This window comes from Cebidichthys violaceus, unplaced genomic scaffold (assembly GCF_023349555.1).
Source record: "Cebidichthys violaceus isolate CVI_PGR_0920_01 unplaced genomic scaffold, fCebVio1.0.p SCAF_7, whole genome shotgun sequence".
NCBI lineage: Eukaryota > Metazoa > Chordata > Actinopteri > Perciformes > Stichaeidae > Cebidichthys > Cebidichthys violaceus.
In genome coordinates, this window is record NW_027176927.1 from 15,037,938 (window position 1) to 15,062,133 (window position 24,196).

General features: G+C 41.6%; 1 protein-coding gene across 2 annotated transcripts; it reads left to right on the forward strand.

Moving 5' to 3' along the window:
• The first annotated feature begins 573 nt into the window (after nt 1-573).
• Nucleotides 574-23,099, forward strand: chn2 (chimerin 2). Of its 2 annotated transcripts, none has more exons than XM_068735468.1 (14): nt 574-622; nt 1,250-1,567; nt 8,502-8,540; nt 10,225-10,280; nt 11,821-11,852; nt 12,014-12,127; nt 12,277-12,547; nt 17,303-17,386; nt 18,590-18,674; nt 19,984-20,157; nt 20,436-20,513; nt 20,808-20,945; nt 21,042-21,147; nt 21,764-23,099. In XM_068735468.1, the coding sequence occupies exons 2-14, from the start codon at nt 1,519-1,521 to the stop codon at nt 21,933-21,935; spliced, it is 1,398 nt and encodes a 465-aa protein (XP_068591569.1). In that variant the 5' UTR covers nt 574-622; nt 1,250-1,518; the 3' UTR covers nt 21,936-23,099. The 2 variants fall into 2 exon arrangements, with proteins under 2 accessions (XP_068591569.1, XP_068591568.1); XM_068735467.1 differs by lacking the exon at nt 574-622 and adding an exon at nt 932-1,164.
• The last annotated feature ends 1,097 nt before the right edge of the window (nt 23,100-24,196 follow it).

Consider the following 24,196-nt stretch of genomic DNA (forward strand, 5'->3'; position numbering starts at 1 on the left):
ATTACATGACTGTTTTGAGTTTGTTTTCCACTGTCTTCTCAAAAACTAGAGAATAAATAGTTAGGTTAAGCCTCCAGGGCTGACTGTGATAGGCTGGGACACCTGTCAGTCAACCAAGCCATCCCCAAAGTAAAAAACTTTAAACATTTCCTCAGAAATTTCTCAACATTGGCACACAATTAAAGTTGCATTTTGTGTATCGTACCTGCCCAGCACCAGATGACAGACAGAGGTTAGTGGCCAGCTTAATACTAAAGATAAAAATTAAAAAATATATTTTTCAGGAGTTAATGAAGACCAAACCAGAGGAAAAAGACAGCTGAATAATGGATTTGGATTCACCAGGTCGCAAGAAACACAACTCCAGTGGGAAAATAATCCATGACTGCCGAATGTGTAAGTTGATAATTATTTAGCTGAGTTAACTCAAATATTGTTTGTATAAATACTTGGATTTTTTAAAGCTGCCGTTGTTAATGTTTGGCCACTAGGGGGCGGAATAACTCCAAAATAAGCTGGGTGCGGTGTTGACAGACACCTTTGTTTTACAATGCAGTGCACACTGGAAATGAAGCTACTCACAGCTGGAGAGAAAATGCACTGTGACAGCTCATGTGAGCAGGTGAGGAGGTGGTGACAGCAACAGACTTACAAAGCTTTGTATAAATAGCTGCTTTCACTTAATTCTGCCTTGGTGGCAGTTTGAAAAGATAGTGCTCTTCAAGCTAATTTTCTTTTTGGTAACATATAGCTGCTTACAGTTTAGTTGCACATACATCCATCCGTCTTTTTCTTTAGCCTGCGTGATCCCAGGGAAGAAGTGTGGAAAGCAGCCCCACCAGGTGGCGCTAAAGCACTGACGTCATTCTGTCTGTTCAACATAACATAACATCTGATGAAAACGTGCCAAAGCTGGAACACTGTGGTTCTGATAGTTGGGCTTTTGCACGAATCTCGTTTTAATCTTTTTTGTTTCAACACAAAAAGTAACTCTTGTTTTGGATTCTGCAAACAGAGCTGAAGTCAGCCCCGCTCCAAACTTTCACTTTAAGAAGGCGCGTCTACGCTGCAGCGTATAGTGTGTTTATTCCAATCCTTAAAGCGGCACATGGAAACCATAGCTGCGTTTCTGCATGACACAAATCTAGACCTACAGTCCGTCCGGTGCGAGTAAATGCTTTGGAGAAAAACTGATCCACGGTGTGTATTGCTGTGGCTTGTCTGACTGTTTTTTTTGTTTTTATATCAGTGGCGCGGCACAGCACCTTCAGTGAATGCGGCAGCGGGAGCTCCTCACCGAGGCGCGCAGCGAGCAGAGAGAGGAAGGATCGGCTGATTCAACACAAGACGGGGGTGGTGGGATCTAGTCGAGACGAGACATGAAATAGTCACCGGGAGAGAGCCGTCAAAGGTGAAGCACGTTGGGGCGTGAGTGAAATGGAGGCACCGCAGGGGACGAGCTGCTGTGAGCGCACCGTGGCCAACCGGGAGTAACCGAGCCGTGAAACGGGCTGTGGGATGGCAGCATCCAGCAACTCAAGCCTCTCAGGTTCATCTGTGTCCTCCGGTAAGAGTTCAAATATCCCACACTCAAACTAGACACTCGACACGTGTCACGTAGGATACCAGATCATATTGCTAATAATAGGCTGATCATAATAATATGACATTTCTTCGTGTGGAGTTTATATGTTTGCTTGTCCGTGTGCTTTGAAATAATCCAACTTTTTGTCATTATCTTGCTTAAAGCCCCCCCTAACATGTGCACCAGGAAATGTGACATTCTCTTATTTCTCCATCTCACACGTGCGTGGTAAGCGATAAACAAACACATTATTAAAGTAGCTTCCGGTGACTGCTGTGATTTAAGATGAACGATAAATGAGAAGCATCACCATCCGTTAGATCTGGGTTCAGAGGTGGAAACATTAGAGGGAAAGGACACCTTTCATGTGCAGATGGTTGAGATGCAGTCAGTATGACGTTGGGTTTGAATGTTATCATTAGATCCCATAATTCCCTTATTGACTTTCCACTCGGCTGACTGTTAGGATCATCTTTGGCCTGTGTAATCCTGCATTTTCCCAAATGCAGCACCAGGCTGGGACATTCTCTCATTGTATCCAAAATCCTAATACGAGTGGCATACAGTTCATACTGCCACAGTGTTCACAAAACTACAATCAAATCATATCATTTGGTATAATTCAGCACCTATTATATATTTGTAAAAAAAATAATTTTCCCTGACAGAACGTGGGTCAACTGCTGGTCAAACAAACCCAGAAGGAAATTAAATAGCACTTCCATGCTTGTCCCATTGTCTATCCCTTTCTGTGTTGATAAAGCACATTGCTCATATTTGCCAGGGTATAAAGTACAAACTCCACTATCACAGCACTGTTTGATGTGGCAGACAGAGGTGTGTGTGTGTGTGTGTGTGTGTGTGTGTGTGTGTGTGTGTGTGTGTGTGTGTGTGTGTGTGTGAGAGAGAGAGAGAAAAAGACAAGGGGAGGGAGAAACAATACCAGGCTCAGCTCTTCTGTTTATGTTTGCTGTTTCCACCAATATTTGATATTTTACTGCGAAGAGTCTAGAAAATGTGCAGCGATACTTTTACCGCCTACACAAAAAAACTAAAAGTTAACTGGGCATTGCACGGCAAAGCTATAGGTTTATTACAGGGTGAGGACATTGTATAGTATACATATTATTATTTGTTTCACTTTCTTGCTCTCTCTGCACCCCAACCACACCACAAAGCAGAGTCACATTTCTCTAGGTATTCTCTAGGGACAGACCGTCGTTTCCAAGCTGATATAGCCTGCGGCAACCACACGCTACCCAGAGCATTATCTCATGTGTGCGTTTCAGAAAGCGGTGGATTTACTGTTTGACCACGGCTGCTTTAAGAGGAAAGTCTTTTCTCTCTGTGGCAGTGGAGGGTTGTCATTACTTTTGGGCTCTCATTATAATTATCAGAGGTTACAAGCTGCGCTGCTGCCAGGGATAGAGTGGTTGTCACAAGGGTATTATTATTTTCATGCGGAGCTCTTTGGCAGTCAGACACAACATTTGAATAATCTTGTCTATGAGGCATATGACTCCAAAAATGAATCTCGGCTCAATTTCTGCTCCATATTAGGGTCGTCAGTCCTGGTTGCAAACAAAGCGCTGTGGGTGTAGTTATTTCAGCTGCTTCTGATGATAAGTCTATCTAGTAATCTTGTTCGGAGGCTGTTGTTTGGGGCAGAGTGTGTAAATAAAGTTAATCCAACTTGTGTCTCTGATGACAGCTTTATGTGCTGATTATTGACCTTTGATAGTGGCAACAGTAATTATATTATGTGAGCCGACATTGATTTATTTCTGTACTTCCTGCAAATTATTGAAATGAAGGAACATGGGATGACGTTTTTTTTTTTTTTTGTAGGCCAACCCTGGTTATCTCCAGAAAAAAAAAATGGGATTTTTCCATTGCATTTTGGATTATTGCATAAAATAAGCTCGGTGGCAAACAATCATTATGATACACGTTTTATATGCTCAGCAAAAAGCTAACGTCAGGCTGTAAATTAACTACACCAGGGTCGCATACAAGAGGCTGTGAGGGCGGACTAGTCGGCGTGATGACGTCTCATTTAGCCACTTGTTAGTAACCGCCCTTTTTAAAAACACGTAAAAGCTTCAAAATGTTTATAAATTGTAAAACGAAACGTTAAATTCTTCGAAGCTTGTGTTAACCACAGGCCTTATTTCAGGCAGCTAACCAAAAACCTGTTAAAAAAAACATTGAGACAAGGAAACCAGAGGCGCAAAAATGCAAACTCATTTCTGGGTTTTGCGACTCATTCCTGCACCCCCTCTATACACAGGTGCACAATAGATGTACTCGCAATTAAATAAAATAACTGACAAACTGAAAGGATTGCAATGCAATTGCAGCACATAAGTTGCAATCTCTTCCTTTCCCTGGAAAGATATTTTCTGTCTACTCGTCTAGTTTAGGGAGATTCCTACACATTCCTGGCACGGGTGGGCATTGAAGCATGTACTGTACCAGCAGCACACTCTTTGCCTGACGGCTCCAGGAAATAAAACTTTGAAAATAAATTGAGGGATAGAGCATGAAAGTAGGCCTTGAGCTCCCGGCCTTAAATGACAAAATTGGTCAGGGAGGCAGAATTACAGCCATGTATTACAGAGAAGCTGTCTGCTCAACACGATCCTGCACATGTGTCGGGCAAATGCTGCAGTTCACCTCCAAATCTTTCCACCACATCTATTTCTTGTCCTAACCAGTGTAAATCATATCGGACTGGATTTGTGTCGCGTACGCTGACTGACTGAGATGTTCTGCGTGTTTTGCAGCATCAAGGAGGGAGGGGGGGTTCGTTCCCCAAGTATCTAATTTCTGGTTTAGCATATCCCTGTAGTCAATCCTGTATTAATTACAACAATAGACTCTCAGTGCTGTGTTGAGAGAAAAACATACAGCTTCCGAGTAGCACACACACACACTGCAGATAGGCACACTCATACCTGTCCCATATTATCTGGTCAGCAGTAAGGCAGTGTTGAAATGCTTGTTTTGGAATAGTGTAATACACAGATGGTGTCTCTGCTGCAGCTCTGCTGCATCCCACTGACACTACAGTGTGTGTGTGTGTGTGTGTGTGTGTGTGTGTGTGTGTGTGTGTGTGTGTGTGTGTGTGTGTGTGTTTAAATTCTCTTTTTGTCTACAAGTCGGATGAATGAAAATTAAAATTAAAAAAGCTTCACATTATTTGAATGCTAGATCTGCAAATGTCTTGGCAGGAATGAATCCTCATAACTCTGAATATCCCCTCTGGGGATCAATAACAGCTTATCTTATCCTTCCAGGACATCAAAGTATTGAAAATGTGAATACAAGAAGTAAGGTGCTCATAACATTCCAGACATGAGACTGTGTGGAGTCATCTAAAATCATCCAGGTAGCCTAATATTCTAGCTCTAGCAGAGTGGAGAGAAATGCTTTTAATTAACACAGTAAAAATGCTGGGATGAAATATGTGGTCGTGGTGCACTGCATCCATACCAACGTATTACACCATCATTATCATCATTGCTCAGTCAGGGTCAGCAGAAGAGATGGGGTCACAGAGGATGTCACAATGGCCCAGCACACTCATAGCCTGAAATGAAAACTGACTGAAGGTCCACCAAAACAAACAATAGACCACAAACTCATTCACCTTCAGACAGACACCCCAACACCAACATAGAGGAGCAGGTGCATGTACGTTTTTTCAAGGAGACTCCTTTCCACGAGTGTGTAAACCTGTAATGCTATCAAGGTGATAGTGAAAACAGTCCTGATTTAAGACGCCTGGGATTCATTTTAGACCTCCTGTGTTAGCTGCCAGCTTAGATGTGTTGCCAGTATCTTGCAATTAGACAGCATAGAATATATGTTGCACTGAGCTGTGTATGTTTGCACAGCATTAATTAGTAACTGGCAAAGGGAGGAGAGGATAGATGATTTATCACTATGAGTCCAGCAGACATTTGCTTCTACTGGCAGATGATTTTAAGTGTTGAGAAACAGAACACATCTCAAATGCACAAAGAGTGATACGATTTCCGTCTGTATAGTGTTCAAAGACAATTTTCCCATTAACTGTGACGAATCTATCCTGGCGTTTCCGTCTTTTTAGAAATAGTATGAGCTCCTCTCTCTTTGGCATAATCCAGGTTGTTGGAAAGAGAAATTCCTGTCTCGTACTCCAAAATCCTGTCCCATGGTGCATCAGTGGGCCAAGCTTCCAGGTTCTCAGGTCCAAATCCTGAAGACCATTCTTTGTTATGGGGGTATGTTTACCCGGCTGTAAAGAAATGGGCACTTCTGCTTGCCTGACAAAACAGACATTGAATATATTCAATATAAAACACTATCTATATTGTTGTTAGGATAAGGCAAGTGAAAGATGATCGGCTCCTTATTAACTCTGTGCCCGTTAATTCTCCATCCATATGCAGCATAAAATCACGGAAAAAATGACACGGTATTACATTGCCAGCCATGTAACATTAAATTACATTATTTCTGCTGGTATTTGTTGTTGTTGTAGGTATTTTACATTCAGGCAGGGCTACAGCTGAATACGTCGTTTTTAAGTCAATATAAAGCTACTCTATTGGTTGTGTCGACGTCTTTATATCTTCTCTGTTGACGTCTGCCTTTTCTTTACTGATATGGATGATTTTGAACACGACCCTCATCATAAAAGGTTCTAAACCTGTTGTCATCCGTGTACTCGTTAAACCTCGACACAAGTTATTGTTTTATGTGCTGACGTAGATTTATATTTATATATATATATATATTTTTTTTTTGCATGTGCACAGACTCTAGAGCAGACGTTATCTCAGGGGATGAACCGTCTTAGGCGAGCTTGATCTTCATTCATCACATATTCTCTTTGTCACCAAAGCAAATACCCGTCGGTAATTATTTTATTGAATGCCTCTGACTGGAGAGTAATGGAGGGCAACACAATTAATAGCTGTGTCTTTGGGCGGAAAAATCCCTTTGGCTGCTCCAGAATTTTAAATTCTCCCTGATCATCAGCCACCGCACAAACTCTGAGCTGCTTAGAAATTCTTTTTGATGTTCTTTTTCTGCGTGTGTGTGTGTGTGTGTGTGTGTGTGTGTGTGTCTGTGTGTTTGTTTGAGAGAGGGTATGTACAGTGTAGCCAAATGTAAGCAGTACTGGTGTTTGCATCAGAATCGACCCTGAAGAGCCCCTTTTTCAGAGCTGAAGCTGCTGCTGAGCTCCAGACTGAAATGCCGTTCTTCATCAAAACGAATCAGATTGAAAAGCGAGTATTTGGCAGCCGACCAGATGAAATCACATTCTTTAAACAAGCCGCAGTGGAATAAATCTTTCAGACTGTTGGGAGTGCAATACACAGTGACAAAGCCTTCAGCGTTAGGACAATACATTTTCCGAGGCAGCTTGGCCACACATCACATCGTATTTGAAGGCAGACGTTCTGTGGAGGGCTTTAGCAACATCGTTTACTCTCACAACATCCACCTCTCAGTCAAGCTGCTTTTTCAGAATTTGCATAATTATTCATCATTTGATTGTATGCACCTCTCTTGTTTTTTCTGTGTAATAAATTCAGCTCTTTCCAAAGTAACAGGTCTATTACGATGAGAGGCGACGACGAGCATTTGGTGTGTTTTGATAATGTTGCAACCAGCCTCCTGCTGCAGTGAGCAGAGAAAACAGCATGAAGGAAAATGCTCTTTAAGTGCCGTCAGTTATACAGATAAATATAGCACAAGAATTGTGAACTAGCGGTACGGTTTTTAACATTGATACCATATATGTGAGCAAGCTTCACAATTTTGCTGCCCGTACGTCAGTGCAGACGTCTAACAAGTGCTCACTGGTTTTCATGCCCTCTCATGTATGTGTTTTTTTTACTTCTTTCAGAGGGGTGTGGCGTTGCTCTGCTGATAAGTGCAAAGGAATGTTTTAAATGAGCGACATGTATCTTCTGGACCAACATGATTCATTATTCACACACTTGATTGAGTCTTTCAGCAGTGGGGCTGGGAGTTTAATGAGAGGTATTGCACTAAACTTCTGAGGGGCAGATTAATCATTTATTGTCAGCTATCTTGTGCATTTGGCATTTAGTGTCATCCGCCTATGTGATAGCTATAGACCGCCATAATGATAACCAGTATGTTATGGAGTTGCTGTGGTGTGAGATGTAGTTAAATGTTTTGTCAACATCATTATTATATTATGAGTAAAAAATATGCTACACAATTTATGGCACAATGAGGGCCAGGCACTTTATTACATTACTGGCAGTGTAGTACGGTAGCACATTTTGCCAAATTTTGGACTCGTTTAGTGACGCATTTTATTACAAGTCATTACTTCTACTCGGTGGGTAAATTATCATTTGCTACAGGGCATTTACTTCATCACCTCTCTACCTCTTTTCATGCTAATATAATAGCACCATCATATATTTCAGGAATGTGTTCACACAATCATAAATCAGCCACCATGTTTCACAGAGGAAAGTCTTACCGTGGGTTGTGAGATGTAAATTGTATTGACTTACATTTTGATTGGTGTGTTTGTATTCTTGTGTTTTTCGGCCGGTGGGTAATATAGATCAGGTGTTTTCCTACTCGATGTTTAGTGAAACACACACAGACATCTGTATTAATTGTCCTTGAAGCAGACACACTGATTAGAAGTGTATTCACTGGTGCATCTCAAGAGACAGCTGCACAGTGTGAAGGAAGCCATATGCATAATTATAACAGAGATAAACAACAGTGACATAATCATGGTGGAGGGCTCACAGTCAGTCCACTGGGAAAGGTTTAGAAATGGAGATTTGAATGCAACAGACAGCAGGGCACGCACTATTAACACCCCTGTGAGCTAATAACAGAAACCTGCTTTATTTGTGTTCTTTTACAGACCCTGAGGATTACCAACCGCCCATATGGAAGTCCTACTGTGAGTAATTCATTCATTTCATATGCTGATTAGCAATGTTTTTGACTGACTTGACCTGACTTTGACCTTTAGTGTGTTTCTTTAAATAACGGCACGTTTATTTGTGATCTATAAATAACAAAGAGGCATTTTTCTATACCTGGAAGAATTAAGTTTTGTTGTATATAGTACAATTAGATACACTGCAGGTTCCAAAAGGCTACACGCACACACGCACACTCAAACACACTCGCCTACACAACACAAGCACAAATGCAAAGCAGCGGATTCCTGATCTCAGAGTAAAATAGGTTACCATCATCCGGGGAAAATACGGTTTTCTACCTGCAAATAGGCTCAGCTGAAATAGGGTCCTCAGGACACCCACTTCATTATACAATGTTATTGTCATGTGGGTGGAAATGGGTTGACTCCCCAGAAAATATGTGGTGCATTTGTTGAAGCAGAGCATAAATACTTTCAGCTTGACACTGCATTTGTCCTTACACTGGTTACAGTTCAACCAATTACAATTGAAAGCGTTTGTATACATTTTCCTGTAATTAAATGTCTCTTCCGTATAATTTTCCGATAATGCTGGGTTTCTGAAGTCTCCCATCTTCTCCTGACTCCTCCGGTCCTCTGCTGAGGTATTTTTAGAGCTCACTGTGTCACAGGAATGGATGATGTCCAGATCTTGCTGGTTGGCTTAAGTCAGCCTGACAAAACATGAACATGCACAGTCAGGAGTCTTCCTTCCCCGGCCTGGAGAATCTGCTGCAGAGAAGACTTAGCTCAACCTCACACGGCGATTTATTTGCTGTAATACCGGAGCGGTTGTTAGAAATGAGGACACTGGTGTAGTCCTCCTCATCCACCTTTCACAGGGTTCTAGACTGCCGTATCTCTCTGATGCCCCATCTAGCAAGTGCATTAAAGATTAAAACAATAAAGACTGTTAATATGGCAAGATTTTGATATACTCTCGTTTGGAAATGTGGCAGTTTGTCAGATAAAAGAGTTTAGGTTGTAGACAGATGGATTAAAAATTGGATACAAAGAAAGGAAGCTCACTCAGATACATATTCTTTTGTTGAGGTAATATTTCTATCCTGACAGACATCTCGTTCTGGGAAACAGCAGAAGCGGCAGCTCTCACTTTTTGATCACTAATTGTAATGCACTTATTCTGATCCCGTTTGTGGTGATTACTCTGACTGGCACGGATCCCTCCATTCAATTTTCACTTTGCTTCACTGATTTAGCAGTTAGTTTGAGGATTTTCAATACGTTAAGTACATCTAATACAGAGAAGCATGGGTTTGCAGCATGTGTGTATTTAGAAGTATTTGGGTTTTCCAGTATTGTGCACAACAGGTCTTAATTCACACAAATGGATTGCAGATAAATAGCTCCTGTCATGTAAACCACTGACTGCTTAGCGTTGCATATATAAGCTTATGGCTCCTGTGGTACCTTGTTACCTTTGCACTGAGTTAGAGCTGCAGACGGGAGCCAGACTAAAGGCTGTTAAGTGCATATATTTTTTGATGTCTGGTGTCTGAAAGCTGCACTACATCATTTAGTTTCCTGTTATTTTGGTAACAAATCTACAAAATGCATGTAATTACAACTTGTACTGAGCTGTGTACATAGCTCAGAGGGGCAGAGGGCCTTAATTAACATCCATGTGTTTCCCTAACAGTGTACCAACTACAGCAGGAAGCCCCGAGACCAAAGAGGCTCACGTGTCCTCAGGAGGTCAGTACATCTGTAAATCTGTATACAATAGGCTACTGTCTTGGGCTTAAAGGATTGGTTTTGTATTTGTATTGACCATTTAGTTTGTAAAATATGAATAAATAATAGCAAAGGCCACATTCTCAGAAACCATCTGGGGGTCTATGAAATCAACATAGAAAACCAGTAATAATACCTCACAACAGCGGTTGTTTGGTATTGCACTGTCAATGACTCATTGATTAACTGAGTAATTCTCTCAGCATTACTCTATGTGGTTGAAATTAAATATACACATTTAAAAAATCATATAATCATTATTCATACAATCAAATGTGACAATTCCATTTGCTTTACAGCTGACAGCCATACAGCCACACTACATTTTACAAACTCAGTTTTCACTCTCCAGTTTTAGGCTGGAAATATTCACTGAGAAATGATTGAGTCCAGCAGCTGGTAGCCAGACCAATCAGTAACCTATGGGGATTGACTCGCGGCTTCTTGAAACTCCCCCACCTCATAAGTAACTTAAACGCTGATCCTCCAACTGCATGGCTTATTCTTTGCCTTTAGGAAATAATTTCATTTTGCCTCCTTCTGCCTGAAGGACAGAACTGCTGATCACCTGTTATGTAGCGAGCACATTTCAACCTAAAAGATTTAGAAGATAGGATCACAATTTTCCAAGTCCACCTTAAAAGGGAGTTTTGTACTAATAGGACTAACTTCGGATGATATCCACTTGATTTGTCGTCGCAGACAGCTGAAACCTCTTCATAGCTTCAGATTTGCACAGAAGGAGGAAGGGATTGAGAGGGATTGATTAGAGCAAGCAAAACCCTGTTTCAGTGTTCACATGGGCACCTGACTATCGTTTTAGGAGTAGCAAGTAGAGTAACTCATTGCAAGCATAGACTTTATTCCCTGAGCTATGTGAATACATCTAAGGAACAAGTTACTATACTTGTTACTGCCCTCACTGAGAGAACTGTCAAGCTTCTGTTGTACCAGAAATGATGCATGTCTCATCCTATTTCGAGTCTTGCCACGCTGTGATGAGCAAAGTGAAAGTTGTGGGCTGGCTGTGTGAGATTAGTGGCTACCTGTTAAATCAAAGCACAAAGTGATGTTTGACATATTACCAAATCCACTGTGATCATAACTTTGAGTTCTAAAAGAGATTCTATACTATCATCTGTGATAATACACATGTTAGATAGATGTACAAGATGAGCTCTTTGTTTTATCCTTTGATGCAGATACACTACACACCGTGGCGTGACACAGTAACACACTAAATATTAATTCTTTGCAGCTGGCCATCTATCACCAGCTGTTTTCTTGCACTACCTCTAATTCATCTCCACACTCTGTGATTTGGCTTTATGGTGTGGTAGCTGCGAATAAACGTGGGGGCACACATGGAGATAATCTGTCCTCTGGTGTGTAGTCCTTTATCTTTCAGACAGGCTGCAAGAACAATTCGCAAAGCCATTTAATTGAGCTTTCATATCGTATTGCTCCAGCCAATATGTCTTTTTCTTCTTCTTCTTTACAGATGGAAAACAGACCCAAATACTACGGCAGAGAGTGAGTGTGACTTCATTACTCCCATTGTTTTTTTTGCCTTTTTTTCCAAAAAAGTTGTGTGCAGAGGTGTGTAATTTCTGTGTATGTGTTTCTCTTCTATGTATTTGAGTATGAAATCACATTGGAGGAAGAGTTCTACTTCTTTTTTTCTTTTTTTACAGATTTCATGGCATGATCTCCCGAGAATATGCAGATGAGCTTCTGGCGGGAGCAGAGGGTGCTTACCTCATCAGGGAAAGTCAAAGACAGCCAGGGACTCACACCTTGGCCTTAAGGTACCAAAACCATCAGTATGCAGCACAGAATCCCCTGAAAGGTTGGCCATATCAGTCCTCGCTGAGTCGCCACCTCTTTTCTCTTTTTTTCATCCACTCAACCGATTCCACCTCTGCTCCCGTCTCTGTCTACATGTATCTCAATCCAGGTTTGGGCACCAGACCCTCAACTACAGACTGTTTTATGACGGGAAGCACTTTGTCGGGGAGAAGAGGTTTGAGTCGGTCCACGACCTTGTGACGGACGCCCTCATCACGCTCTACATCGAGACCAAGGCGGCGGAGTACATCGCCAAAATGACCACCAACCCCATCTACGAGCATCTCGGTTACACCTCGTTGCTCAAGGACAAGATGGTGCACAGGCTGAGCCGTGGACGCACAGAACCACGCAGGGTCACCTTCCAGAGAGATGAAAAGGTGAGTTTTATGACCGATCATGGAAGTGTACCGCCTTTTTGTGTGCAATATAGAGGCTGTTTGCAAGACACTGCTTCACAGATGCTGTTGTGTAGCTGACCTACTGTCTTATCTAGAGTCAAAATGATGACTCAATGAATTGAAAGAGCTATAATCAAATAGCTCCTAGTATACTTGAAACAGGGAAACGGCATGTCTGCTTCTGTATAAAGGTAACAAAATATACGTACCAACACCTCTGGGAATGATTAATTAACATGTTATATGTTTATTTGTTTAATCCATATAAAAGATGTTAAAACTAAATTTCTTGGCTGGGATTAGTAACTTCCTTGAATTTTGTTGTCACCGTAAGGTTACCAGGCAAGCGCCATGAGAGTGGTATTGACTTTGTCCTCTCACTCTCTGCTCTTAATTTACATTTTCTATCTTTTTGGTCAGTTGATTGGACAAAGCAAGCACACTGAAGATGTAACCTGAGCTTCTGCTAAAATTGTGATAGGTCTTTTATACTATTATCTAACACTTTAGAAACAAACTGGTGATTCAGTGAACAAAAGAAAAATAATCAATAGATTCATAGAAATAATTGATATTTACAGCTCTATCTCTGAGAGGACCATGCTAAAAGAGAGCTCACTCATTATTTCATTCCAACATGAGCATTGTTATTCCAAAGTGCTCTGTACACACTTAAAGATAAATACTTGATTGAAACTAAACCTGAAGTTTGTCGTTAAATATTGTTTGAATGGTTAAAAAAAACTGCTTTCAAATACATTTTCAAATTACTTTGGTTACAGTCCAGTAAAAAGCCAGATGTAATTTTACGATTATTTATATATATATATATATATATATATAGTTTTTTCTAAAGCAATATATCTTATTTAGAACAATCGTCACACTTCATCATCTCAGTACATGCAAATAATCTGGTACATTTCCTTCGGGCCTGTGACTGACACTGTATAACACCATGAGTATGATGTACTTCCATGCTTCTGAACATTACCAGTACATTTCCAGCAGGATGAGAGTGCTGCTGAGAGGACACTTTGTCCCGTGAATGAGACTTACATTATCCCTGTAGCCCCTGGGTGTGTTCACTGCTGCCATGCTTCGTTGCGTCTACTGAGAGGTAATGATGACCAAGGGGACTGGGACTTTGCTCAGCCTGCCACGCGTATCAGACACACTGATCTTGGGTGAGACAAATTACACATTGTATTCATTGGCACTCATGAGCTGTTGTCAGATTAAGGTCTGTGAATGATTTATCAGTGAGGAACGAGGAACGTCTGTTTTCTTACCGAGGCAGAATCCTAACTATCCTTCCACTAGGTGGCAATCTTAACTCGTTTCCTTCTCTATTTCTGGGCACTAAGATTCACACCCAGCTCTTTTTCTCAGCATATACCGATATTTTCTAATTCTTTTTTCTGCTGTATCTTTGTTGTGTCTCTCAGCTTGAAGACCAGATTTTTTTTTTCTTTGGGGATTCATTGTCTTTAAGATGTCAGCCGATAGTTTGTCAGTCAGTGACAGACACATGGCAGCCCTGTCACCAGGAGCACCAGTTGCGGTATTAATATCATCAGTCTTCAGTTTGGTCTCTGTAGCTTGAAACATAAGCCATTGATGCTGCATTTTTTTAACCTAATGGCCATCGGTCAGTCAGCAGCAGCTTTATAGTGGTTTCAAATAAGCTCAGAGCTACATGCCACTACCAACCTCTAGGAAGCCCCTTAGAGCAGTGGACTGCCATCACAAATGCTCTAAGACACACAGACTAACCTATGTTTGCTTAACACAGTGCTTTACTGAACAGTGTCCAGTGCTGTTGCATTCTGTTTGAGTTGCAGCGATACTGTTTGTAAATGCGTGGACTACAGCATCCAATTAAGCTCCACTTGGCAATTCAATCTGGAGCACATCAAAATGTCACATTGTCGGTTATCTCTGCGCTTTTTGTGAAACTGACTTAATTTTCCTCCTGCCAAGTTTGATACACAAGGATCTGAGTCGGTGACGGCTCTGATGATGGCAGGCTTCATCAGACAGCGTTTGAAAAACCACCTGCCAGTCAAAGGAGAAAAAGTGTTTTCTGTCTGCTCCAATATTATGTGTCCAAGAAGCAGAGACCTGGCCTGAAGGCTCCAATCTGTGGTATCTTTTTGAACTTCATGTTTACCAATTCCACAGCCACGCCCTGAGGCGTTACAGCCACAGGGGCTTCACTGTATGGGGAACATTCACGTGTATTTACTCGGTGTAAGGTTGATACCACCATAGTGCTGTGACTGCAAATTCCTGTGTAATTAAAATGCTCCCAGAAGCTGGGGGGGGGGGGGGGGGGGGGTCCTCAACCTGTAGATCAACCTCCTGAATTTTGTTCTCTTTGCATGTGAAAGAATTTCCTAAGTGGCCAAAACCTCTGCCACATTCCTCCTGATACTCACCACACTGGTTTAATCTCACACACAAAAAAGCAAAAACAGCCATTTACGTGTTTTAGTTTTAAAATGTATAAATGCTCCTCGCACAGCATTGTAAGTGTACATTTGCAGACTTTTAGAAGTGGTTATTTATTTTCAGCTGCAGACACAGAAAAATAGATCAATCTTCAGTGTTCCCATTAAAGACAAAAGTGGCAATTTCTTCCAATTTTGAATATTGGCCGATATCTTTGACTGCTTCTACCCGTCACGCCGTCTTTTTTTTCCTTTTTGTCAGAGATGTTGTTAGGGCTGTTTTGTTTGGGATGTGGGTAGTTGTATCCTGTTGTCATACTGTGTCGGTGCCCACTGTGCCGTTTTCCCATGATTCCATGTACTCTATGGTCACAACAGAGTCCGCTCAGCTGTGCTCTCACAAAGCCCTGCAGGAATAAAAGAGCCAAGCCACTGAAAAGAAAGCAGAGCTTGTGTGACTACCTTTTGTGTCCTTTCTTCTGAGCTCTTCTTTAAGAGACAAGAAGCCATCTGCCCCGCAGACAAAGAGTGCAGCCCTCGTCCTCCCTCCCTCCAACCTCGCAAGGCTGAAATATCTCGGAGTGGTCTATTCCTCATCTGTCCCCTCAGACTTAGCTGTAGAGCTGAGTTGTATAGCGTGGTATGTCTAGGTCTTTTCAAGGAATGCCAACCACAATGACAAAAATCTTCACCTGTCCTGTCGCTCTTTCAGCTATCAGCTATCAACTGTTGCCTCCAGACGCCAGAGACAAAAAAAAAATAGCTGGTACACAAAAAGCCCACAGCAATTTTTTGACTTTGCTCCTGTGTCTGTAAGCTGCCAATCCTTTCATTTTATCTCAGCTTTGCAGTTGCCCTTTGGGTCTTTTTGCTCTCCGCCTCTGCACTCTGCTTTTGCTCCAGCTCTTTATCATCACAAATCCAATGCTTACTGACTTTATGACTTCTCCTCCCTGTTTAATTAATTAGTTCAACCTTTTTTTCTCTCGTCATGTCTTCCCATGTTCAGGCTTAGCTGATCTGTAAAATAGCTTGTTTGGCATAAAATCTTGCAGATGCTTGTTATTTGACATGTAGTTTGCACTGATGTTAGTGTTGTGTACCTCGCTCAGAGTGTATCGATTAATTAGTAAAACCGAGAGCCTTCTGGTGCCGTTTACTGGTTCTTTACAAGCTAATAGGGACAAATTCAGCATGAACATAGCAGCCCCCCCCCACGGCCAAAATACTATTTGGCTGAAGACCTGCAAATGAGCCTGCTGTGGGATTTTACTTGGATTTTGGGCACTGCAGGATTATTCCCTGTGTAAGGATTATGGCAGTAATCCCTCCCAATCCCAGTTGATGGTCTGGCTCTGCTGGTCTTCTGAGAGGAATGATTGTGATTGGCGGGAGTAGTCTGCAGTCAGAGTGTCTGGAAGACCCAGTCTGGACGGCAGAGTGGGGAATTCCACCAGCCGACTGACACAGCTGGAGGTCAAGATCAGTTTGAGTTACGAGGACACAGCCCCGGCTCTGTCAGACCAGAGGGTCTTTGGTCAGTCTTGGAGCAGTCGACTGGCCTGTTTAGAAGACCCAGCACTGACTGGGAGCTGCTGGCAGTTGAGTATTATCTCCAGTGGAGTGGAGTGGAGTGTGTCCGCAAGGCAGCGTGCTAATGGGTGTGTGCTCTGTGCTATAAAGAGGGCGTCTGCACTATTGATCCTGTTTTACAGAGCTTTTGAGCTGTGTGAAGCGGTCCTGACAGCACCCGACTGCCCTCACTCTCATACTCCTGGCCCCTCCCTATCAGAGACCCTGTTCTCTCCCTCTTTCCTTTCTGGGTGTGTGAAAGAGGGCCATTGTGTGAGGCACACTCCTGCCCTCAGGCCGCCCACTATACCGACCCCGTTCCCTCTGCTCTTCTCGCTCGCTGCCGACACTGGAATCAGACCAGATGCAGAGTCAACCCCATGCTGGCCGTCGTCAGTCGCCCTCCTGGGTCAGAGGGGAGTGGAGTGTAGCTGCCACCTCTGCGCTGGGTTGTTGCCGGCAACGTCTGCTGCACAGCACCCACGTCATCCCCGAACATCTTTCCCCAGAAGAGCTGGAGAGTCTGTGGGAACCCGACCAGGCGAGCATGGACGCTGAAGAAAACAGAGGAGGGGAGTTGATCACCCACAAGGCTAAAAGACATGAGAGGAAGCGTCAGGAGCTGCTGGCTTTGGCTCTGGGAGTCAAACTGGGGAGCAAGGGAACACTTCTGTGGAAGCCTATTAAACTGTTGGCCTCCTGTCCACAGATATCCTCACCTCTGGTGCGACGGAGTGCCTTGAAAGATACACCGGAGAAGCAGTGCTCCTACGAGAAGATACACAATTTCAAGGTGAGTTAAAAACAGTTTGATGTCTGCAGACAATTTGATATATATATATCTATATATATATATATATAGATATATATATTTATAAATATATTTTATTTATATTTATTTATTTATTTACATTTTTTTCCCTAAAGAACAAATACATTTTCAGCTGTTTTCTATTAGCTCTCACTGTTTGTTTGTTTTTGCAGTGGTTAAGTAATCCCTATGACAGACGCATTTACAGATGTGTCTTTGCCTGCCTCGGATGTTTGCTCATCCCATCATTGACCATAGTGTATGTTGCTGTTTTAATGAGAACACATGCAGCTGACACCCATATGCACTGAGGGGAACTAATGGATACACTTTACTGCAAACCATTAGCAGAGCACATTGATTGGCATTGATTTTAAAGCTCTTAGATCCCTTTTATGTTTTAGGCAGCTGATTTTGTAAAAACAGTTATAGAGTTGAAAAGTATTGTAAAGTCCTCCACTCCCAGTCAGAGTGTAAGTGCATATAGTCCATTGTGGAAAGCAGAAAAGAGGTTTTGGTTTTTTAGATATACAAAGGAGAATTTACTTTGCCTCTTGGCGACTTAACATTCTTGCAATTGTATCTTGGGTTTCAGTTAACAGGCAGGATATAATGACCCCCCGGTTTTTGTGTATGCTCCCCTTTGAAAAAGAACAAAAAAACCTCCACTTACCACCTGCTGTATGCCCTCTTCACTCATCAGTCTCCTACTACCTATTCAAAGTACCAACAGCGTGTGTGTGTGTGTGTGTGTGTGTGTGTGTGTGTGTGTGTGTGTGTGTGTGTGTGTGTGTGTGTGTGTGTGTGTGTGTGTGTGTGTGTGTGTGCACGTGTACGCAGGTGAGCCTCCATTTGTCATCTTAGCTGTGTTTTTAGGGTGCACAGTGGGTGTACATCTGTTATTTTGACCTGCAGGCTTGCCTCTGTGGCTGCCTGCATGTATCCGATTGCCCAGGAGCAGATGCCAGACACATTATAGTAAATCCTTTAATCTGCCTTGTATATACAAATGCTCTAATTTGGCAAGGGGGTCCCATCCACTGTAGCTTGGGATCACAAAGTAATCTCTGTCCAGTACATGAAAAGACAATTTCTCCAGTTTGGACTGGACATAGCAATGACTTGCAGTATGTGGTGCGTGTTTGTGTGTGTATGACCATGTCTTCTCTTCTTCTTCTTCCACAGGTACACACCTTTCGAGGGCCGCACTGGTGCGAGTACTGTGCCAACTTCATGTGGGGCCTCATCGCCCAGGGTGTCCGCTGCTCAGGTAACTACACTCCATTAAAGAAGTTGCATGTCACGGATTACACAAAGAATGTCACATGTGTGTTAGATTACACAAGTATTGTATGATCTGTGGCTGACTCTGTCCTGTCTCGGATGTTGCAGATGCATGTCCTTTTTAAACGGTGGGATCGATTATGATCCTTTTATGGTCATTTTCCTGTTGTGCCTGCCTCAAACAAGTTGAGATCCTCCTGTCAGTGATTCATCAAAGCTCATTCTTTTCGCAGCAACACTTTTATATAATCACAGCTATAACTGCTATCAGTCTTGTTGAACCCTCTTGTTCAATCACAGTCGTGCCAACTGAAAGACAACAAGATGTTTTTACATGCTGTTTTTCTAATTCCCTTATAACTGGTTACTGTGCAAATAAATGCCATGTGATGCAGTACGCTGACAGTATTTATGTGCCAACCTAAGTAATGTTTCTCTGTCAACAGAAATGACTACAAATAGAGTATGTAAATGATGATAAAATGCAGGTCAAACACAGGCCAAATGCACTGTAATTGTGACCTAATATAGCAGCAGATATAAGTGATTGATTGTGTATGAGAGCTCAGTGGAGTTTTTATGAACTCCATAGTCACAAGATCCGCTCACTGCACAGACATGAAACTGATGTGCACATCATTGGACTTGGTGGCTTTCTCCCTAAACAGAGTGTTTGTTGTTGAGACATTTGCCACGCTGATAAGCCAGAGGCAAACGCTGGTATCATCAGACACCTCATGTGCTATGTGAAACAGGAGAGACTTCCCCTCTCTCTCACTCCCTCTCTAGCGGCCATTTTTTTTACACTCTCTCTGCGAGCACTGACTGAGAGTGAGCACCTCAATCAGCAGACCAGCGTTAACGTCGTTCAGGCGGTAAAAAAAAAACATCTTTGTGATGAACGAATTCAGTCGGACACCCCCCCCCCCCCCCCCCCCGTCTACAAGTATGGCTCCTCAAAAACCTTCATTCCAAGCGGTGCCGCCACACAAGCAGGTGTGTTCCTCACACACACACTCTGCTCTCGCCAGCTGTCCAGCACGCTTCATGTGACTGAAACCCCCACCCATGCTGCACTGTTCGCTGCTGTCTACCTTTGGCGCAGGGCATGGAGATAGCTTAGCTGACTCTGGGAATCCCTTTCTGAGTGCTGTCTTAAGCCTGCTGTGATGGTTGTGTGATCATCAGTCTGAGACTATTCTCTCTCTCTCTCTCTCTCTCTCTCTCTCTCTCTCTCTCTCTCTCTCTCTCTCTCTCTCTCTCTCTCTGTGTTTATCTACTCCTTGCTCTTCTAGATTGTGGGCTGAATGTACACAAACAGTGCTCCAAACTGGTTCCCAGCGACTGCCAGCCGGACCTGCGCAGGATAAAGAAAGTGTACAGCTGTGACCTCACCACGCTCGTCAAAGCTCACAACACAACACGGCCCATGGTGGTGGACATCTGCATTCGAGAGATAGAGCTGAGAGGTAGAATGCAGTTAATCAGTCATCACATTTAAAACCCATCAATCACTTCAGAGAAAGAAAAGAAGAACATAAGAGTTTGAACGTTCAAGTATTCTGCAATTACTTGGCAACGATTAGAAATGTCATCTATAGTTTTGTTAGAATAAATGCCTATATTTTCCCCAGGTCATTTGTTATCCCCATAGGAGGTTATGCCAATGGTGCCGAATGGGAGGCAGGGAGGGTGATCGGAAAATAGATTCCCCACAAAAACGTTTCTGTTTCTTTTTCTGTTGCAGGTATGAAATCTGAAGGTCTCTACCGAGTGTCTGGCTTCTCAGAGCACATAGAGGAAGTGAGGCTTGCCTTTGACCGAGGTTTGTTGACATCAGATTTATTTGGTCTCTGAGGTATTAGTTCACAGGTTCATACTCTTAAATGAGGAGCTTGTTTCAGCTGCAGTACGGCACAAAATAGCACTGTCCGTTATTTTGTGACGTACACAAGAATATTCAGCCTTTATATATTATTGTATCCAATATTGCATGTCATTCATATATATATATATATATATATATATATATATATATATATATATATATATATTTTTTTTTTTTTTTTTTATATATATATATATATATATATATATATATTTTTTTTTTCATCAACAGAAGGTGAAAAGGCTGACATCAGTGCCAGTGCCTATGCAGACATCAACATCATTGCTGGTGCTCTGAAGCTCTACTTAAGAGACCTTCCCATTCCAGTCATTACGTTTGACTTGTACTCCACATTTATTCAAGCTGCAAGTAAGCGCTCCTCCACTCTGGGCTATTCAATGCCATTACTGAGTTACCGATACCCTGAGATGCTCTGATAATAATCGTATTACTAATGTAATGTAGAACTTCCAAATGCTGAATCCAGACTGGAGGCCATCCACGAGAGTTTGCTGCAGCTCCCCCCCGCCCACTACGAGACCCTACGTTACCTGATGGCTCACCTCAAGAGGTCAGTTCACACACACACCAATGCAAGGACATGCAACGTTTTTAGTTCTTTTATGTAAAGAACTGACTTCAAACCCCTTACAAAGACCTAAAACAACAATGAATTATTCCCCTTAACAGGTGCATTAATGACATCTTCTCTTCTATCATAAGCCTCTATGCCATAGACCTCCGTTGTTTAAAAATAGTTGCTCTTTAGGATATATTCCTTCATTACAATGAACATGAGCACTGCAGATCCAACATACACCATAATTAATCATAATCACCATAACCATAAATACTCACCAGAGCACCACCATCCACAAACTGTATTAATTTACTCCAGAGACAATTCTCAATTACTCCTGTTTGAGTAACTTTTGTTAATGACTACAGTGCCCAGCTGTTTCAGGAAACATTTAGCCTGTTTTAACAATCATATTTGTAACTACTTTTTTGCCGAAGAAAGAGTTTCGAAGCCTTAAAGTATTGGAAGACAGACTAACACTTTATTGGTTTAGGTCTTTTCATGGGATTTGTTGAGGATACAGAAATAACACCAGATTCAAACATTTTAAAACATTTTGCTTTTTTGTATTTTGCTTACAGACTAGTTATCTTCTTTTGTTGTACAGGGTGACACAGTTTGAAAAGGACAATTTAATGAATGCTGAGAACCTGGGGATTGTCTACGGTCCAACGCTTATGCAGCCACCAGAGCAGAATGCCTTGACAACTCTGAATGACATGAGGCAGCAGAAACTAGTGGTGCAGCTTATGATAGAGCATGAAGATGTCTTATTCTAAGGACTGAGGCATGCAGGCCTTATAACTGAAACGAAGGACATTTATTTATTCTGTCATAGAGGAAATTCAATCCACCTTGATTCTAATGAAGTTTCAGAATAGTTTGTAATCAAATTGAACTTGAAATGCTTCTTTTCTCGCATGACTGTTTTAGTTGAAGTTGGTTTAGTGTTGACATTGTCTTGTTACTGTAAGTTTGGGTTTTCATACCCAGCCAAGTCCATCATTTTTATATTGGGAAAGGATCCAGTATTTTTACCTACCTACAGTGCTGTTCTCTCCTCTCTTTAATTTGAAGACTGTCACTACCTGGTGTAGATGCAGTCATGATGACAGCGCTGTGTGAAATCTGCCAATCAGCAGCAGCGTAGTTAACGTTCCCACATTACATGTGTGCTTATTGTGATCTTAGTGGGAATGCTATTTAAAGTTTAATGTAGATAAAAATCCGATCATGTAATGATCAATATTTTAAGTGTGTGTACTAAAAATTGAGAGATGAGACAATTGGGAGCTCATGAAGCACTTTTTTGCAACAAGTGTAAAGATTTATTTTGTAAAGATGTTTATTTTTGTCTTTTACTCTGCATCATGTTCTTTTGTCACAATAATATATACTGTTGAGAATGATGTTTGTTGAATTGATGTCTAAATACCAAACTGTTCACAAGAGAGAGAAAAAGAATCGGACGAGAAGTAGTTTGTGGATTTACCATTTTCCTTTGCAACACACTCAGTGATATGGTGAGGAATACACAGCTGGATTAAATACTGCTCATTTCATTCACATGTCATGTTAGAGGCATATTGTAAAACCCTTTGCACACATGTCTGTTGCCAGCTTTGTAGTATTTCTGTTTACATGCTATAATCTGGGATATGTTTAGGGGAAAAATATGATCTGGGCCCATTTTTTTCCTTTTTGTATGCCAGCAGCATCACTCGGTGCAGCAGTAGTTGCCTTTCACTTCACAGTGCCATAGAAGTTAATAGTCATACTACAGCGGTACCGAGCATGTTTATTTCACAGTTGGTTTGATGTGTTTAAGTAAATCCTTTCTACAAATCCATTTTATCAAAATGTATTTTTGTGACGGTTGCAATTCAAAATGTAATTTATCAAATGTTGATTTATTAAAGGAAATAAAACTTGAGTTTAAAATAGTGTGACCTGTTGTACTTTCATACCATATGAACTTGTTTGGTGAGAAAAACAGTGGTGCTCTTTGTGAGAGAAGACATAATTGCACCACGATGTTCAACTCTGGCTTGCTGCTTGCTTTAATTTCTCTCTCTCTCTCTCTCTCTCTCTCTCTCTCTCTCTCTCTCTCTCTCTCTCTCTCTCTCTCTCTCTCTCTCTCTCTCTCTAAATTATTTACTTAAAGAATTGCAATAGAATTACTTCTAGTTTAAGTTGGTGACAAAAAAAGAACTGTTGAGACGCACACCAGCAGTATTTATCTTTGCTACAGCTTTACATAATGGAGCAACTGTGATGTTATGTGTCTTACATTGGGTTTAATACTCAATACTGTGAGCATGTGATGCTGATATGCTTGATGGTAGCCTTTGCATCATTTTCTATCTCTACTGCATCATCAGACAATTTGTTTTTGGTCAATTTAACTTGGGAGGCTTATATTCGCTGTCAACATTCACTCAACCAAAATCGTACAAAGCGTTAATTTGCATTGTTTCAGGAAAAGAATAGACAGAAATGCTGACAGCCATCACACATCTCACGCCTTCTTTAATCTTTGAAACATTGTGCTTCCTGTTGATGTTACATAGCTGATTCCACCCTAACCACTGCCTACTGACAGGCTACTTCTGCTCTCCCTGTTGTCGAGCTTATAGTGTAAGAGACATACATCACCTGTGATTGACTGTATTAAAGATACTGTAGATCTTTTACATAATCATAGGACATTTTATTTTTACATGTTTGTAATCAATCATCCCACTAAGAGTCACTTCTCTTGTGGACTCACGTGACATTTTATTTGACAGAGCTATGAGTATGCCAGGAATTTTCCCCTCCTGTATAAGAATTGTTCTCAAATAACTTAAATATTAACTCGAAAACTTTGTTTCCTACTCGGGGTTCAACAAGATCATTTTGTATTCAGATACTGTTTTACTTTGAATGTTATTCCCAACAAAATGTACATTTTGGATGCTACTGAGGGATTTTAATGGTTGTTTTAGGCTAACAACAATTGTATATGAACAACCTGACATTGAATTCAATGGTAATCCAT

Excerpts from the sequence above, each read along its gene's own strand:
- chn2 (XM_068735468.1), top strand. The coding sequence starts at position 1,519 with ATGGCAGCATCCAGCAACTCAAGCCTCTCAGGTTCATCTGTGTCCTCC. Across the intron at positions 1,568-8,501 it reads AGGTTCATCTGTGTCCTCCG|ACCCTGAGGATTACCAACCG; the intron begins GTAAGAGTTCAA and ends GTTCTTTTACAG. Across the intron at positions 12,128-12,276 it reads ACTCACACCTTGGCCTTAAG|GTTTGGGCACCAGACCCTCA; the intron begins GTACCAAAACCA and ends ATCTCAATCCAG.